General features: G+C 41.8%; 1 protein-coding gene across 1 annotated transcript; it reads left to right on the forward strand.

Annotated features, from left to right (window-relative positions):
- The first annotated feature begins 2769 nt into the window (after positions 1-2769).
- On the forward strand, positions 2770-18739 carry hao1 (hydroxyacid oxidase (glycolate oxidase) 1). Its single transcript, XM_085351268.1, has 8 exons — positions 2770-2972; positions 3732-3883; positions 10431-10701; positions 10813-10985; positions 12734-12825; positions 15791-15949; positions 16052-16121; positions 17389-18739. The coding sequence occupies exons 1-8, from the start codon at positions 2842-2844 to the stop codon at positions 17454-17456; spliced, it is 1116 nt and encodes a 371-aa protein (XP_085207394.1). The 5' UTR covers positions 2770-2841; the 3' UTR covers positions 17457-18739.
- The last annotated feature ends 1298 nt before the right edge of the window (positions 18740-20037 follow it).

A 20037-nucleotide genomic window follows, 5' to 3' on the forward strand; every position in this document is an offset into this window, starting at 1 on the left:
TACGAGTCCTCAAATACCTGTGGAAGCTGATGAAGGTAGCGTGGCAGAAGGCTTGGCGAAGAGCAGGAGGTATTCTGATCCCTAAGGAGAAGAACTCTTCATCCATCAGCCAGTTTTGCCAGATCAGCCTGCTGAATGTACAGGGAAAGATCTTCTTCAGTGATTTGGCCCAAAGACTATCTGCTTTCCTGCAAAGAAACAACTATGTTGACACATCAGTTTAGAAGGCTGGCATCCGGGGCTTCTCGGGATGTCTGGAGCATGCTAGCGTCATCTGGCACCAGATTCAAACTGCCAAAAAAGAACGAAGAGACCTTCATGTGGTCTTTTTAGACCTTGCCAACGCCTTTGGGTCAGTCCCACAAGACATCTTGTGGATGGCCTTCAACTATTTCAGCATCTTCCTCCCATTAGGGCCTACATGGATGACATGACCATCATTACAACAACAAAACCATGTACTAGGTGATTCCTACAGAAGCTCCTGGAAAACAATGGGCAAGGATGGAGTTTAAGCCAAGTAAATCTTGCAGCATCTCCATCATAAAAGGAAAACTGACAGTCAAGCAATTCTATATCAGTGGAGAACCAATTCCAACAGTCTTGGAGAAGCCCATAAAGAGCCTGGGACGGTGGTATAATGCAGACCTCAATGATACGTGGCAACTAGAACAATTAAGGCAGAACTTGGCTGATGACCTCAAGCGGATTAACAACACTGCACTCCCAGGGAAACTGAAGCTCTGGTGCTTCCAGTTTGGGTTATTACCCAGACTACTGTGGCCGTTGACAATGTACGAGGTCTCACTCAATCACGCCAATCAACTAGAGAGGCTAGAGAGCTCCTACGCTAAGAAGTGGCTCGGACTTCCCAAGTGCCTCAGCAGCGTTGGACTCTACAGCGACGGGATACTGTCATTGCCTATCCCCAGCCTGGTTGCAGAGTTTAAATGTGCAAATGTGAGGCTTGAGATGTCACTCACGGACTCCCGGGACCCCGTAGTGGGAGGCACTGCTCCCACCCTAGCAACGGGGAGGAAGTGGACCCCAGCCACATCTGTGCTACGGGCCAAACCTGCTCTTCGGCATCGTGACGTGGTGGGTCACGTCCAACAGGGCAGAGGTGGATTTGGTCTTGGCGCAGTAACACCTCGGTGGCAACAGGCATCTGTAACCGAATGTCGAAGAATGCTGGTGTAGGAGGTGTGTCGACAGGAGGAAACAGCCAGACATGCCAGAGCCGTAGCGCTGGCCAAACATGGTCGCTGGATGAATTGGGAGAGTGTGGAAAAGAGGAAACTCTCATGGAGTGAAATCTGGGGCTCGGAGTCTAATAGACTAAGTTTCATCATCCGCGTGACATACGATGTGCTACCTTCTCCAATAAATCCGCAGCTGTGGTTTGGAAAGGACCCATCCTCCCCCCTGTGTACAGTCCCAGCAACACTCAAGCACATCTTGGTTGGTTGTAGGACTAGCCTTACTCAGGGCAGATACACATGGAGACACAACTAGGTTCTCAGGTGTCTAGCCAAGAAAATTGAGTGCAAAAGAAAATCCATCAACGCTCAACCTTTCACGAACCAAGAGGAGCGTCAGTGTTCATTAACATTTGCCCGGGAAGGAGACAAACCACAGCCAAATACGGCGAGTGTCCTCAGCGGCCAGAAGAGAGAAGGATGCCACACCATGGATGTGGACAAGTGGGTGAAGAATTTGTCTGACACACAGCTCACCCAAGCAGAGAAAAACATCCTTGCTAAAGGGTTGAATTTTGCTGTGACGCAGAGACAAATCTGATCGGAGCTGATCACAGCCACAGAAACTGCAATTCGAAACAGCAACAATATTGCAAAAGTGGAAGCAGAGCAACTACGGCCTGTCTCAGCAATGCAAAGCCCCCAGCATCCAACATCAGCATGGAGGAGAGGAAGGCACTCACATCACTTGGTAATGACAGGCAAGGGTATGTGCACAGTTTTGCTAAACCAGAAAGACTATCAAGAGAAAATGTTGTCACTGCTCAGTGGTGAAAATACAAAAAGGGAGGCAGAAGAACAGCACATCAAGAAGGCCCTGAGTAAATGTAGTTGTCCCACCTGGACTTTTGCCAAAGCTGGGAAGACTCCTAAAGAAAGCTCCAGCCGATCCAGGAGAGAAGGACGACCGTTGCCTAAGAGAAAACCTGTAGTGATCCCGTACATGTCAGGAGTATCAGAACTGCTGAGACGCATTCTTTCTAAACACTGAGTTTCTGTGGCTTTTAACCCCCAAAACACGCTAACCCTTATAAATCACTGGTTTGACACAAAGTATCCACAGAGTACCACCTCTCTGCTGTTTTTAATGAAAACATCATTGGGTTCAAAGTTCACAGAAGGCACATGAAGTTTCAAAGTTCGTAGGCAGTCAGCACTAGACATGGCAACACTCTAATCTGGCAACACACAGGCCCAGATGGTGTGGAATCCTCACAGCTGCAGTCTTATCTTGTGTAAACAGAGCAAAGCAGAAACTCCTCTGAGTTTAATTCATTTATGATTTATTTCTATAGGACAGAGTCACAACAACACTCGAGCCCAACAATAAAACAATCAAAGCACAGGAAGGACAAACTGGGCTTTAATAGGAAGAAACCTTCTGCTCAATCAGGCTCAGGGAGGCGTCGTGTCTGATGCCATCAATAAGGGCTGAAGAGAAACGTAAAGCACAGGAGTCAGGACGTGAAAGGCTCACAGCTTGTGAAACCTCTGGCAGGTTAATGATTAAACTAGTTCTGTTTATTGCAAATCACAGAGAGGCTGCAGTTTTCAGTTTTCTGGTAGTTCGAAGTGAAAAACAATGCAGCGTGTGTGTGTGTTGGACTTTGAGGAGGAAGCCAGGAAAACTCTTCCTAAAGCTGTGTATGACTACTACCGCTCAGGAGCTGATGAGCAAAAGACACTGGCTGACAATGTGGCTGCCTTCAACAGGTAAAACACAGACGTGTGGAGGTCACTGTTGTTGATGTGGTAATACAAAAATACTGAACTGAACATTCAGAGTAAGAATTTCTACAAACCGTGTTGGAGCCTGAATCCAAAGCTGAAATTACACACAGCAGCTGCTCTGGACTCTGATGCTTGTCTTTTTATCATTTTACATTATTTATGTGCTAACAGGTACGTTTAATGTGTAATGAATTACACTATAGGGACATAAGTACCACACCTGTTTATCTTTGGATCCAGGTGTTTTCTGTGCCATTTCCACAGGTGTATAAAATCCAGGAGTTAGCCATGCAGGCTGCCTTTACAAACACACTACTGCAAACCTGCAGAGCTCCAAGCCTCCTGCGCTGGAAGCTTAATGGCTTTCAACAGCTGTGTAATATGTAATTCAGATAAATGTAACAGCCCAGTACTTTGTCTATATATATATATATTGATGTGCTTCTACCAAAGCTTTCAGTTGTAGAAATAACGTGTTTTTTTTTTTGTTTTTAAAAAAAAAAAAAAAAAAAAAAAAGGATGACAAAGGATGAACTGAAGCTCCGCCATCACGTGATGTCACATGCTGCTGTTTCTGATGTCACTTCCAAAAAAAAAAAGAAATAACGTGTTTTCTTTTCAGAATCAGTCTGTCTCCGTTTTTCAATGGACATCAGAGTGTGAATGAATCTTTGTAAGTAAAAAGAAGCTGCAGAAGTGTAACTGTAGAATGACCTCTTCCACTATTACACACGTGTGTAGGTGGTATCTGGTTCCTCGAGTGCTGAGGGACGTGTCTACAGTGGATCTGTCTGTCTCAGTGCTGGGGGAGAAGCTCAGCATGCCGCTCTGCATCGCTGCCACTGCAATGCAGAGGATGGCTCATCCTGAAGGAGAGACAGCCACAGCAAAAGGTTAACACACACTAAAGACACACGCACAAAACTGGGAACACAAAATGGAAAAAATGTAGCCTCGGTTTTCCAATCAGGTAAAATGAATGGATAAAATAACCCAGATCGTTTTATCACAGTACAGCTGTGCTATGTAGAGACAACATCAGCCAGAGTGTGCAGGTGTCTGTAAGTTATTACTTCTGCATCTGGTGCTACAGAAGAGGAGCAATCATAAAACAAGTGGCAATGTTTCTGTTGGCTCAACAAACAACAACAAACACACAAACTGTGCAATCTGCTGCACAGTGTGATGCTCGCTGAAGGTCCAGCCGCTGGATTACTCAGGAGGAGAAATGCGTGCAGGTATCTGCAGTCAGAGACAGAGAACGCTAAGAGAGGAAGATGAGAGGTAGTATTTTGTCATGGTTGGCTGTGTGGCAGGCAAGCAGAAGTGGTGGCATGTTTGTTAATACAGAGACACACATGTTAATGTGATCTCTGGTCTCCCACTCAGAGACACAGGTCTCCCAGTGTCCAGCATTCAGAGGCTACGTGAGGACACTCTTCATGTGAGAGAAAATCTGCTCACACAGATATGTAGAGCCAAATACTGTCAATAAGGCCTCTGCAATGTTCTGAAGACAGTTAAACTTGTCAAGTAGTGATGTCCAGCAGGTGAACATGCAGCTCCATGAACACACACAGCTGTGGATTCCAGCTGCATCTGTAGTTCTGCAAACTTTGACCCCCACAGTGTCAAGCTTTTCAGTTCAATCAGCTGCATTTCGATGTCCTCTGTGTTCAGGCAGTTAATGCGAGACAAACCCAGCTCCTCATTAAAGCTTTCTGGTTTGATCAGAAAAGAAAACATTGGTCCATACACCTGAAAGTCCCAAAAACGCATTGTGAATTCTGTCTCAAGTCTACGGATGTATCCGTGTATTTCCGTGGTGATGATGCACTGAGAAGTGAGAAGGTGAGAAGTTCGGCCATCCGGGAGGGGCTCAGAGTAGAGCAGCTGCTGCTCCACATCGAAAGGAGCCAGCTGAGGTGGTTCGGGCATCTGACAAGGATGCCTCCTGGGCACCTCCTGGGTGAGGTGTTCCAGGCATGTCCCACCGGGAGGAGGCCCCGGGGCAGACCCAGGACACGCTGGAGAGATTATATCTCTCGGCTGGCCTGGGAACGCCTTGGTGTTCCCCCGGATAAGCTGGAGGAGGTGGCTGGGGAGAGGGAGGTCTGGGCCTCTTTGCTTAGGCTGCTGCCCCCGCGACCCGGCCCCGGACAAAGCGGATGAAGATGGATGGATGGATGGATGGATGATGCACTGAGCTGAAAGCTCCTGAAGCATTTGAAGTATCTGAATGTGGAAATTTCAACATTGACTGATAAAACTGCCAGCTAGCAACGTCCCTCTCACCGGTTAGCTAAGTTATTTTTAGCCAATTACAAGTTGAATAAGTTGGGGTTGTTAGCTAAGATACCGTCATTAAGAAGCGCCACAACTAATGTATTTATGCAAACTCAAGGAAAAGGCATAAAGCCTTTGAATGAAAACAAACGCTCTTGTGACAGTGATGTACACTGTCTTGTTGGTATATGTATGATTTCTATACATTTTGCATCAGATAAAAACTTTGGTTGTAAGATAATTATTTATTAAAGCTAGACATTTTAAATGAGAATAAGAAAGAAAAGTATTTCTTTGTGCCCCTCTTACAAAGCTGTTACCAGCTGTCAGCGACTTAGAAAAGGATCCTGGTGTTATTTGTCTCTCAGAAACAGTTCATAACTTCCCTTCAACTCATCCATGTCACCTAAAAGGTAAACCTGTTTCTCCATCACCTGTTCAGCTCTGATGATTCAGTAAGGACATCTCCTGGTTTCATCTTCATGTTTCCCTCTCACCAGATATACAAATCGATATCATGACCAGCAGCTTTACAGCTGTGGCTCCAGCAAGCATCAGCTGATACTAGAAATTAATGTTAAATAAATTCTAACAACAGCCGATCAAGCTTAAACGTGTGTCAACTTGGACATCCGGTCAAACTGACGCATGCGTGCACTGCTTCTCGAGCCAATTTTGAACTAGTTTTGTCATAGTTTTCGGTGCTTTTGCTTGCTGTTAATTTCGAACCAGAACCAGTGAGTACCACATGATTACAAACCTCGGTGAACACTGCTTAATTTAAATCATCACAAGAGAAAAGGAAGAAAAGAAAGAAAGAATAAAAAAAAGAGAAGAAGGAAAAAGGAAAAGGGAGGAGAAAAAGGAAAAAGACAAAAAAGAAAAAGAAAAGAAAAAAAGAAAGAAAGAAAGAAAGAAAAAGAAAAAAAAAGTATCCTTTGTGTGGGAAATCCGCTTCATTAGGGTCATGACGCGGGCGAGATCGCGCTCCCGGGATGAGTCCGCTGGGTCCATGTACTGGTCGCGTCATTCTGTCATGGTTGGCTGTGTGGCAGGCAAGCAGAAGTGGTGGACCCAAAATTGCAGGACTCTTGGAGATGGGAATAAACTGAAAATGCAGCTTTACTGCTGGAGGAATGATTCACGAAATAAAACTTACAAAAGCAAAACTCCAACCCGAGGTGCTGGAGGACAGGACATTACAAACACACAGCAAGTTGAGGGTACGACGCGACACTGACACAGAGAAACACAGGGCTTAAATACACAGATGGCAGTAATCAAGGGATGAGAGACAGGAGGGGAACACACCTGGGAGAAATCACAGCTGACGAGACAGGGGAAACGTAATCTGAGCACACTCACATACGACAGAGACCTTCACAATAAAACAGGAAACTCAGACACATGGAACCAGACAAGACATTGAACTAAACAGACAGATTAACAAACAGACGGGGTGACATCATAGACAGACAGATACAGACGCAGACTCAGACTCAGACCGAATATAACACGTAGAACTCGAACAATAATAATAATCATGATAATAAATTGGAAAATGCTAATAATAAACTTAAAGCGCTGGGTCACCGACCAAGGACCATGACAGTATTTGAAGGGAAGAACTGCACATTTAAAGATTTGATTAATGTCATAATGTTTCATCACAAATTGAATCTGTATATGGGGTATTTTCATAAATTATGTATTTTCATATTGTGAGACATCCTACAATTTGTTGCATCAAAGTACTGGGTAGTTTTGTGCTGTACTGAGGTGAATTCCTAGTAAAGCACTGTTAGGCTGTTCCTTATGGTCAGACTTATGTTACGCAGTAGGTTACTTAGCATTTAAGATGATAATACTTAGATTAACCCACTTAATTCAACCTTTATAACAACTGTATACAGTATAAGGATGGTAGTGGGCTATCCCCAGTGGATAAAGATGGTACAAACAGCATGCTGTAAAGGACAGCTTGTGAAATGTCTGCTTCTATCTTGTTGGATTCAGTTTTGTAAATCCACAATGGTCAGCTGGTCACACCCTGCACAGCCTGTCCTGGAGCTCACATTACACATCACTGCGAGTTGTGAGACACTGCACAGATCTCAGGCTCCCACTTTAACCCCTGACTGTTCTCATTGTTCTGTGGAAGCAAAGTCGCCCTCAAACAGACAACAGCTAAAAAGTTCTCATTCTCATAACAGATTCAAGCCGAGTGAAAACATTCAAATTAGAATTTCAATTCAAAGATTCTTTGCCTTCTCATCTTTTTATTTTACTGTTTTATTAGTCGATCACAGGGTTCAGTTATTTCCTCCGACATACTCCTACTGAGATACTTTGGGAAACTTTGGGAATCACCTTGTTGGTGCAAAAATATTGTTTTGTCTGTTACTGTGTTATCGTTGGCATTTGTCATAGATTTATTCTGTGACCATCTGCCAGTAAAATTGCTTAAACAAGCAAGTGAAAAGTCTTTGCCAGGTTTGATTCATCCTCTGAGTCAGGAGCCTTTTTTGTCAGTTTAGTTTTATTGGTAAATTTTCCTTTCCGGTTGTTCTGAATTTTTTGTTGCTGTTCTGGTTTATAAAGCGTCCATTTAGTCCTTTTTTCTTCGTGCTGAGCTTCCTTTGGTGTGTCACCTCTTCCATAATGTAGATTTCCTCTACAATCTGTGTCCACTGGTCCAGGGTAGGAGGATCTTCTTTTCCCTATCCCTTGGTGATAGCCTTTTTCCAGCATTGGTGATAGCCTTTTTCCAGCATTAGTGATATTTTAACCAAATATCTGTATTTTAAGGTGCGATCGTAGCTCAGGAGTTGGTAGTTTGTCTTGTAATTGGAAGGTTGCCGGTTTGAACCCCGGCTCGGTCAGTCTCGGTCGTTGTGTCCTTGGGCAAGACACTTCACCTGTTGCCTACTGGTGATGGCCAGAGGGGCCGATGGCGCGATATGGCAGCCTCGCTTCTGTCAGTCTGCCCCAGGGCAGCTGTGGCTACAACTGTAGCTGCCTCCACCAGTGTGTGAATGCAAGAGTGGAATTGTTTTGTTTTTTTTAACTTGAGTATGAACTCATACAAAAAGCAGCAAGATATTAAAAAAAACTGTTTTGATTAAAAAACACACTATATCGGATTCATATTGGTATCGGCAGATATCAAAATTTTTGATATCGGTATCGGACATAAAAAAGTGGTATCGTGCCATCTCTACTAACAACAGCTGATCAAGCTTAAACGTGCTGCTGTTGTTTAGCGCGACATCTGCTGGTTTCCTCTTTCTGGCGCAAAGTGGGCGATAAACAAACGAGAGAGACATCAGCTGATCATTGATCAGTTTCATGATTGAAGCAGTAACGGGAGAGGGAGGGGAGAGAATGAGAGAAGAAGAGGCAGCTGTGCAGCGTAAACACAGAATAACTCCAGCTTTGTCTTTTTCATCGTAGCTGAAGTCCGGAACAAACTGTTCCTTTTCACCTCAACACGAAACGCGTAATATTTTCTCTGAATACGAGACGATTCCGTTTTTTAGGAAACGGTTGGCAACTCTAATAATTAACCTTATAAACAAAATAAAGTTCAACATCAATAACATCATAGCACCCACCCAGCTGTACAGAAACTCTATCATGCTAGCTAGCACGCAGCACGAAAAAGTCAGCATAACGAAAATAAACTCCACCTAAACTTGGTTTATATCTGACTGCAGGTCATAACTTCTTACCTGAAGTTCAGTTCACCTGACACTCTCGGACCAGCGCCCGCCTCGGGTCTCTCCTCTTGCCTCCCTTTTCCTTCATCCACCTGCTGGCCTCCACCACTTGCTAATGTTACTGAATCTGTGGAAGCTCCGCGACAGCCACCACACGAAGTAACGAGTAACGAGCCTATCTAAATCCCAGTAACGACTAACGCGTTCCTGATTTTGGCATAATAACTAGTTACCGTGCTCGTTACCACAATAATAACGTAGTTACTGTAGCGCGTTACTTAATAACGCATTAGTCCCAACACTGGCCATTTCTCTGTCTGACAAAACTCTCACTCACTTTTTCTCTGTGTGACTCAAGAGTGCCCCCCACGGGAGGAACATGAATATTCCAGCACGCTGAAGACATGAACACAGCATCAGCACACAGAAAAACACTGTGTCCTGATTAAAAGTTAATTAACAGAACTAAGATAAAAAAGGTACATTCTTCCCTGCTGTGCCTCATGTGTGCTACATGTTCACGGTGGCTGTTTCGATTATTCGAAAGTTCTGTATTGAAGACAAATACTACCCCCGAAAAAGTAAGTACATTACTTACAAGATGGATTCATGTGATTGCTTTCAAAATCATAGGAACATGAAGGAATTACAGTTGTCAGAACATATATATCTATAAAATATGGCAATAGTTTTATCAAGGTCTTCTATAAGTTTGTTCTGATAATTATCTTGTTCTGTTCTCTAATCCTAAATAATTATAGTCTTTGCATGATTAATATATTATTCAGTGTTAAGTATCACTGTATAAACAGTGACACATCATTTAAAAAACAAAAAAAAACCCAAAACCTGACATGAGGACATTTCCCTCGTGTCTCTCGGTCCATTGCTCCCTACTCATAGGTTAGTTTTCAAGTTTAATTTATTTTCATCTTTTCATTTTTTGTGTCAGCCTACTAAGCGGCTAGTCTTTGATTAAATTTACACTGCCTCAAAGCCTCTGCATTTGGGGCATCACAACCCTCACACTTCACACGTATGACATGCCCCTGTAGGAGTTTAGAGGTGTTTAGGAGTTTGTTCTTTACTGTGATTTTGTTGAGGCCATAGAAATCTATCTTTGTCTCTGTTCAACAAAGAAAAAACATCACCAATAGGAGAGGAAAGGGGCGGATTATACTGGAAGCAAGAGAGTGAGTGAAATATTTCTCCATAGCTTTTCATTTGGGTTCAGTTAAGTTGTAGAGACGACTAGTGGGCAAAAGGCAACTGGACAGATCTATGGAAAAATTATTAGGTAGGTGAGGAAGGGGAGAGGGCGAGATCTTTACTGAATACCTGAGTTGGGTTAGTTAAGTTAAAGTATTATCATAACCTCCTTTGAAACTTCTTTGGAAAAGACCATTGTCACCAGTAATATAACATTTCTTCACAGCATGCAAAGCAATGGGAACTGGGATGATGCTGAGTTCCTGGGCCACCTCAACAATAGAGGAAGTGATGTCAGCAATGACTACCTCACTGGGCAGTGGTGGTGTCCTCTGGCTGCAGCTCTACATCTATAAAGACAGGGAGCTCACGCTGTCGTTGGTGCGCCGGGCCGAGAAGGCGGGCTATAAAGCCATCTTTGTTACCGTGGATACACCATACCTAGGGAAGAGATTGGATGATGTGCGCAACCGCTTTAAGATGCCCCCACACCTGAGGTAGGGAAACAAAAAGAACAGTACAGGCTGTGTAATTACACCACGTTCCTTTGTAGCATCGAACTCTGAACTCTTCTTTCTCTCTGTGTCTTTGTGCATGTGTGATTCCAGCATGGCTAACTTCTCAACAGCCTCCCTGGCTTTCTCCGAGGGAGACTACGGCAATGACAGTGGCCTGGCTGTTTATGTTGCAAACGCCATAGACCCTTCTATCTGTTGGGATGACATCACGTGGCTGAAAAAACACACACGCCTCCCTGTGATTGTAAAAGGAGTATTAAATGGTAGATGGACACACACACACACACACACACACACACAGTTACAGATCATAGTGTGAGGAAAGAGAATCATGACAGTCTCACCATCTCACTCATATATCCACCATATTACCAAAACTGTTCACTCACCCATCCAGGTGTTCCAGTCACTTCCATGGCCACATGGAATCAGGTACCTGGAGGCAGCTTCTACAAACATTTGTGAAAGAATGGGTCGCTCTCAGCTCAGTTTCCATGGCCAAGCAGCTGCATCTAAGTCTTACATGAGCAAGTGCAAAGTGCAGTGTTGTGGGGCACTCCGCCACTAGACTGTCGAACAGTGCAGACATGTCCTCTGAAGTGACGCGTCATGCTTGTCCGTCTGGCAATTCCATGGACAAGTCTGGATGTGGTCAGGAGACTTGTCTGACTACACTGTGCCGACGTAAGATTCTGGTGTGGGGTTCTTTTTCAGGAGCTGGCTCAGCCCTTTAGTTACAGTGAAGGGAACTCATGCTTCAGTATACCTAGAACATACCTAGAACTATGTGGGAATAGTGTGGGGATGGCCTCTTTGTGTTCCAACATGTCTGTGCACCAACGCACAAGATTAAGTGAGTGTGGTGTGGAAGAACTTGGCTGGCAGGCACAGAGTCCTGATGACACACAACTCTATATTTTATCATCAACTCAGGACCATAGCTCCTACCCTCGTTTATAGAAAATAAAACGGTTTTTAGGTCTTACGGGTCTTAGCAAAAGATCTCCTACAGCTTATTCAGATGCAGGGGGCTGAATCAACCAGGTTCAAAAATGTTGAGAACATTGGTCCTGTTTTCAAATCTATACATTAGCATCTGATGTCACAATGGATGTATTTTAAAACTCTTCTACTAGTTTAAAAAGAACTAAATGGACTTGGACTGAATCAGCGTAATACTAAGGCATCCATTGTAACTTACACTATGTACTGAACTCGCAGTAACAGACCTTCAAAATATCCCCAATCAAGAAAAAAACAAAGAAAAATCATTTAGTCTTTTTTTTGTCATCAACTGTGGAACAAACTTTCTGAAAACCTGAAATCATCGAGTTTTACTTCGTTTAAATCAGGCCTCAAAACGTTTTATTATTGGAAGTAGCCTATTAATGAACCACATCTGCAAACTGATTTGATTCCATTTAATTTCTAGTGGGTGGTCCCTCATGTTCACCTTTTTGTGGTCTAAAAGTTAGATGTCAGAGAGCAGACTAAGAGTTGGCTACAGAGGACTGGATCTTCTCTTAATAAACTGTTTTGACATTACTTTTACCAAAGTTGTTGCAGAAATAACCTCTAATCTCTAATAAATATATATTACTGCAGATCTGCAAACACAGAAAACAACTCTTCCGATTAGAAGCAAAAAAGAAACAAGACTTTTCCATTTCTCTGATTAGTTTTGTACGGTTTATATCATGACCTGTATACATGTATCTTTATACTCCTTTCTATCCCTCTGAGTTGGCTTGTCTGGATAGTTGTATACAAATAAATTTGACTTAAGATGCTTTTCAAGTAGACTTTAAAGCATCCAGTGCTGCACACATCAGTGGTTATATTTTGGCAGTATTAGGAAAATGAAAGTCGCAGACATTTGGTGAGGTACATACACACTGGTTCCTCACAGGTGTACTAGGAAAACAATGCTATCAAGAGTAACTGTATTCAAATACAGAATATGCTCATCACACAGAAACCCTGAGCTTATTTCTCTGATTTTGTGTGTCAGGTGAGGATGCTGCCAAGGCTGTGAACTGTGGTGTCAGTGGCATCCTGGTGTCCAATCACGGAGCTCGGCAACTGGACGGGGTTTCTGCCACGGTCTGTGTGTGTGTGTGCATTTGAATTTTTCTGTTTTTGGGTGGATTGCAATTGAACTCTGACAAATACAAGTTTTCATTAAGCAGCCCTAAATGTTTGATCTTATAATAATAATAATAATATTAAAAATGTATAACCTGAATCTGTTTTTATACTCGGTGCGTCCATCCAGTAAAAGTGGCTTCACAGATGCATGAGGTGACCTGAAATGATTGTTTTGGATAAAACTGGGGCTCCCGAAGAAGGACCTGACTGCTGAACCCAGGATTGTCTTAAATATGTTTAAATATGAAATCTTATCTACTTTTCTTAAGACTCTCATTTCCTACTCTGCGTGCAGTGTTACGGTGACCGTTTTGAGTTTGAGTTCATGTTTCCTTTTGGTTTTGGAAGTGATTTATCTTTGAGGGCTTTGGTTGTAGTTATCATTTTGTGACTCTCTTGTGGCCTTGCATATAAAATTCAGAACTGCAGGAAACCATTCCATCCTTTCCACCGGAGGTAGTCTGTAATAAAAACCCACTCTGTGGGCACAAGCGTGGTTGGAGTTTGGTTCCAGACTATGGAGATAAAGGATTGTCAATCTCATCTTAATATCGCTTTGCATAGAGACTGCCTCGTGACAAGGACAGGCACAGAACAGAGGAGACATGTCCTCTAAAGTGGTGCAGCTTGGTTAGGTTTGGCTTGATTCTGCTGTGGTCTGTAGTAATAATACAAACAACTAAACAATCAGTACAGCAAGCAAGCGACATATATTCTATACACAAACATAAGATTACAGAACAGGACTGTATTCAGCAATCAAATGTATCAGTAACGTAAACAATGACCTCACAGGAGGGTTAAAACTAGCATAAATTAGCTTAGTAGCATGAATGGTGCCTTAGCATAAGATTAGTGTATACACAAGTGAACAAATACATGTGCTAATATTTAATCTACATGACATCATCAGAACTCACCTTCTGGCATTCACACAGAGCAGTTAACCAAGGAAATACAGCTATCCAGTAAAAAGGGCAAAAGAAAAAGATGTGTGCTATCAGCAGCCGTAATGGGAGAAAGTAGACATTATAAACATTCACCACATGGCATCAAACACAGGTCGTGCATTGAAGGAGCTCCAGTATAGAGATGGCTTTCACAGACTATCAGTGGATGAAACATAATACTACAGAGAAATAACCAACATGTAAACGGTGTGCTTTCTAACACCTCAGATGATGACAAGCCTTGTCTCTTTATGGGAGACAGCACCCCACATCATCACACCTTTTCCACCAAAACATGTTGCCCTCAGTATTGCATTCAACAAGTCTTCTCCACACTTCTACCCACCCACGTCCACCTGCCATAGGCAGAATCTGGACTCATCGCTGAAATATGGGCCTGATGATGAAGGGCAATCATGGCAGGACTCCTGGCAGAGACCAGACATTGGCTGTGTGCAGTTTGTTCTGGATTGTCTGGGTAGAGAGCAGTCAACCATATTGTCCTGAAAACCTTGACTGCAAATCTGTTGAAGGCTGCTTATGTCTCCTGTGTCGTCATCTTGGGACACCCACTTCATGGCCTGTGTCTGACATCCCCTGTTATATGCAACTTGGCCTTCAATTTGAAGATGGTACTAGGGCACTCCAAATGATGCTGTAATTTGGGGTTTTTTGGTTATTTTAGGAACAGCAGCTTGAAAATGCCCTCTGGCACAGGCCCTATCCAGATCAGTCAAACTTGGCATGATGGGAGCAGACACCAACTGACTGCTGACATGCTCACTCAGGCACCAACCAGACTCTTAATTGTCAGCACTTGGGATACCAGCAGCTCAAAACAAGTCAAGTCACTTAAGTCAAGTGGCTTGTCATTTCAGCCATGTGCAGTGGTACAGTGTACTGTGAAGCAAGACAACGTTCCTCAAAGACCACGGTGCTACATATAACAGGCAATCAACACAGGAATACATAAAGTGCAAGTGTGCAAAAATTGCAACAGAAACAAAACAAAGACAGTGCAACACCAGACAGAACAGAACAATGCAGGCAAATGCAACAATGGGCTGTGCAAAAAGTAATTTGATGTACGAAGGGGTGTATGAGAGGACGTAAGTCCTCTGCTCAACCCATCGATGTATTTTCTTTAAGAATGTGGCAACATTTAAGGGCAAATGAATCTTACTGTTGGAAAGACTGTTTATTGCCAGGAAACGTGGTTGCAATGAATAATCAACCAAACACAGATTTCCTTACTATTTGTTAAAGTTCATTTAGTTTGTAATTTGTGTCGTGTACTTTTGGTTTTCGTCTGGATTGGAGTCAATTTGTCTTTTATTCTATTTGATATCTGGTTTAATGTTTGTGAAGTTGTTGCTTTAGATCATAGGTGTCAAACTCTGGCCCGCGGGCCAAATTTGGCCCGCAGCCTAATTACATTTGGCCCACGAAGCCATAACAAATTACTATCAGAGCTGGCCTGCTGGTATCATACAGCTAATATATATATTGTTTAGTATTAAGCTTTGCTTGTTCCATATTCAGTTTTCCAGCAAAACGGGTTTGAGTCCATAAGAAAAGATTCATTCTTATATCTGGAGGAATAAATATATTTAATAAATACTAACGTTATCCCGCGACTTTGTTCCAGTTTTGAATTTTGGCCCACTGTTTGGTTGAGTTTGACACCCCTGCTTTAGATTAATTCTTTGTTTAGTTTAGAAGTCTTTATTTTTCTTTTCAAGTTTTATTGAATTCTTGTCAGAGTTTTCAGTATTTGCTAACTTTAGTTCCTGTAGACATTTAGTTTACTTTTTAGGTCAACACTAGTGTTATTTCTTGACGTGTGCTTGAACAAAATGTTAAACATCTATACCAAATTCATTTGGAACATTGATACATTAGAATTTGAGGATATGATTTGAGTTAATAATTGTCATTGTAGTTGATCACTGTGTGTTTTGTGTGTGTAGCTAGATGCCTTGGAGGAGGTGGTGAGGGCAGTGCAGGGTCGATGTGAAGTCTACATGGATGGAGGAGTGAGACGCGGGACAGACGTCCTAAAGGCCTTAGCTCTGGGAGCAAAGGCTGTTTTCATTGGTCGACCTGTGCTGTGGGGCCTTGCCTGCCAGGTGAAGCACTTCAGTAGCTTTTTTCCACCATCACATTTTTGGGCTCCAAAATAAAGATGGTTATTTATAAAAACATCATCTTGATTTTCTATGTCTGCCCAGGGGGAACAAGGAGTTATTGAGCTTCTGGAGCTTCTGAAAGATGAACTGCGACTGGCTATGGCCCTGTCAGGTAACAAAAACACAGGAAATGTACTTTGCAGAAAAGTCACCTATAAACTATTTTTACAAACCCGTTGAATATAAACACAAATGTGGACAAAAAAAGCACATTGTGTATGTTAAAGTGAAGACTAGGGTTAAGGTTTGGTTTCAGAAAGCAGCAATTTATCTTAATTTGTTAAAAAGGAATTATATTGTATGTTGCCAAAGACAGCCTTACCTATCTGTTGTTAAAATGACTCCAAAAACAGATGAATTGTGCAAACTACATGCCAACAATGAACTGTTGTGGAATCAATCATTAGATGTTCTATGCTGCCAATGTCTATGACTAAATGCATAAACAAGGATGCAAGGACAAAAACAATCTTCAATAAACGGATTTAAAAGACAAGACAACCCAGATTAGGCCCATCTTTACTATATCTGCCGTATGACAGACAGAGGAGGCCTGTGTATGCCAGGTCTGCTCAGGTCTCTGCTGCCTCCTGCTGGTTTTCACCCACAATATCCCAAAACAGTAGCATGGAGTTCCAGGTGAAGACTCTCAGAGGCTCTGTCTCAACGCCATGGATAAGATGTTTGTCGACCTTCAGCCAAGTTCTAACATGAATATAAAGCTCTGATTGTTCTGATTGTAGAGCTCTGTGATCAGCATGTGTTGATGATGCAGCTCAAATAGATCTTTGTTTTTTATTAAGAACTTTTAACATTTGTTTTATTATGTGGATCTGCTTTGCTAGTTTTACATTACATGTGCCTTTTTACTGCAATTGTTTTATATTAATTTCATTCATATGTATTGATGGGTTTTTTTTTCATTTTAGGATTTTGACACCATGTAATTTTCTAAACTGAAGAATCCACAAAAAACATAATGAAGTATTAAGTGGAACATTCCCACTGCCCAGTCCTTAAATACTTTAAAGCTCGGAGACTTTCTCTCAGTCAGCCTCAGAATATGACTTTGATTAGGGTGTTTTTCTGCTGGGAATGAGAGATGTAAGAAGGAATATGAAAACAAACTGATTAGAAATGTATAATTAACAGAACTAAAACATTAAAGTCAAAGACTGTGATATGTTGTTAAAAGTGGAGAAATTATTCTAGAATATTTGGTTCCTCCAATCTTGAAAACACAAGATGAAGTAAGCTATTTTATTGTATCAATATATTTAACCTGATTGAGTCTTGTTACATTTACATCAGTTCAGATTTCAGACTTTGTCATCACTGGAGACTATTTGACAAACATGGTTTTGTGTGTTTGTGTCCAGGTTGTCGTTCAGTTTCTGAAGTAAGCAGGTCCCTGGTCAGGAGAATGGACTTCACCTCGAGGATGTGAGAGAACTGAAGAATACACGAATCATTTTTTTTATGAATCACTAAATGAATTCTTGATGTCAAAACAAAGTGCTGTTTCCTGTTAAAAGGTAATGTTTTTAAAGTGGTGCTTTTGACTAGAGCATGTAAAAACTGATACAAAATACAGGGCCGTAAATCTTTGGACATACAGTCTCCCATAAGACAAGCCCTGGAGCTGATTGTGAGTAATGAACTTGTATTTAGCATCTTTTAACTGAAACGCTCAATATTGAGATTAAATCTAACTGTGAATTGTTGATATAAATATGTTGTTTAATTGAGAAAAACACATTCGAATCACATCACATCTAGCCCCGTCAAAAACACTTAAGGATGAAGTTGTTTCGTTAGCAAAGTCGAAAATCAAGAGTTTTTATTTAGTTTTGACTTCAGATTTTCAATTTTATATCAGTTTTAATTAGTTTTTACCAATTGTTTGCTAGCTTAGTTCAGTTTTTATTTTTTTGAACATCCTTAGTTTCAGTTTAGTTTTGATTAGTTTCAGTTATAGTTTTAGTTGTGTTTGCAATAATTAAGTGCAACAAAATCCCAGTTTCATCATATCAGTCATTCTCTTCTGCTCATCCTTGGGTATGTTGCGATTCCAGCTACCATACTGCACCCTGGACAGGTCGCCAGTCTGTCGCAGGGCTAACACGCAGAGACAGACAACTCACATTCCCACCTAAGGGGAACCTATGGGTTCTTTAAAAAAATAAAAAATGAGGGCAGATGAACAACCATTGATAGCAGGCAACTGTAAAAGATATATCTTGGCCCCAATAAGACTATTAACTCTTGCAGCACCGGGTGCATTGCTAAACTTTTTGAAGGCAACTGACTCACACAGTTGTGTAGATATCCCAGTCTCAATAAACATATTCACCAACGCTTCCTCTCGTTTGTGACAATATTTAAAATATGTCATATTCCGTAACACACCAGCTGATTTGTTAAAATGGGGAAACGAAGGAAAACAGAACTCCGTGAGCAGCACTTTGTGGAAACTGCATTTGCTTTTAAGCTACATCGGTGTTTGATATCAAATACTAAGCACACTGTACAGGCTGACCAGGGCGACCAGACCCCAACAAACTAGCACAGAGTTTGTGTGGCGCAACAGTCCGAGGTTATCTTGTCAGACACATTATATTTAAATGAAACGTTTCCAAATCAAGTAATAATAATAATAATAACAGGAAGCTGAATTTTGTTCCCTATATGATTTCATGTATTAGTCATTATATACTCACACACACACACACACACCGCATTGAAATGGGAAAAAAATTATCTACTTCCCACCATGTTGACTTGTGACTTTCTGGTAACTCGTAACTTTCAGCATAGCACTGGACTGCCGAACCGTTGCTTGACTGCAATGTTGCATTAGTTAAAAGCCAGCCATGTCCTGCAGAGCCAGTCAAAATGTGGAACATTGTCTCAAGATGTTGGAAAGGACGACACGTAATAAAAATGCCAAGTTATTACCTTATTAATAAACTCCTATAGAGAGGTTGTTTCTCTTTTTTAAAATTACTACAGTATTTGAATGCAATCAGAGCTACCGCGTCACACTTTTTTTTCATGAACAGTTCACGAAACAGTGGGGGCGCGCATGACAGTTTTGGCTGACGTGTTACGTAGCGAGGAATTTTGACCTGACAGCTTTGCACGTTGAAATGGTCTTTACGAACACTGACTGCAATAACAGGGTTGAACGTCCAATCACGTATAGTTTACAGAGTGTTTTCAGAGGTATACTTACTTTTTTCAGCCTTTATCTCTCTGATTTTCTCTTTCATTCGTCTGCCGTTTTTCTTTTGTTACAGGGTGTAAGTCCTCTTCCAGTTTGATCTGTGGGTGTTTTGAGATATTTTGAGACAATAAATAACATTAACCTCTGTTTTTTTTCTATGTTCTGTTTTCCATCTTTCACTCTGCCTTGCTCTAGATGGCTAAAATCCTTATTTGTAGTCATAGTAAAAAAAAATACCATAAAAACAATCTGTTTCTTAGCAGGTCTTAAAATGAGGTAAATACAACGTCAGATGAACTACATATTACATACATATATCACATGTTATCATGTATAACACTGATATGATACACTGTGTCATTATTTATTTTAAAAAGCTACGCCAAAATGCAATTTACAGTGTGTTGAAAACTGAGTTCACCTTTATTGCTTTAATAGGAATTTAGAAGATATGTTGCAGCCAGGTGCTACTAATCAAATGTACTTGATTAAGAGGTGTTCACAACAGTAGGTGTGCACACCGCTGTGAAAGCAGCTTTGTCAGCTTGCAGGTCTGAAAGCTGTTTGTTAATGTAGCCGGTCTGGCCTTAAACTCTTATTGGTAAATGGCCTGTATTTATATAGCGCTTTACTAGTCCTTAAGGACCCCAAAGCGCTTTACATATCCAGTCATCCACCCATTCACACACACATTCACACACTGGTGATGGCAGCTACATTGTAGCCACAGCCACCCTGGGGCGCACTGACAGAGTTCTCTGCGTTGTGTTGTGCGAATGACCAGAGGAGTCAGCTCTCACTT

Source organism: Diplotaxodon limnothrissa, linkage group LG4 (assembly GCF_057381915.1).
Source record: "Diplotaxodon limnothrissa isolate DT_005_m linkage group LG4, D_limnothrissa_male_GT1.1, whole genome shotgun sequence".
Classification (NCBI taxonomy): Eukaryota; Metazoa; Chordata; class Actinopteri; order Cichliformes; family Cichlidae; genus Diplotaxodon; species Diplotaxodon limnothrissa.

Coding starts and splice junctions, on each gene's coding strand:
- hao1 (XM_085351268.1), top strand. CDS start 2,842: ATGCAGCGTGTGTGTGTGTTGGACTTTGAGGAGGAAGCCAGGAAAACT. Junction 2,973..3,731: donor AATGTGGCTGCCTTCAACAG/GTAAAACACAGA, acceptor ACACGTGTGTAG/GTGGTATCTGGTTCCTCGAG. Junction 3,884..10,430: donor AGAGACAGCCACAGCAAAAG/GTTAACACACAC, acceptor ATTTCTTCACAG/CATGCAAAGCAATGGGAACT.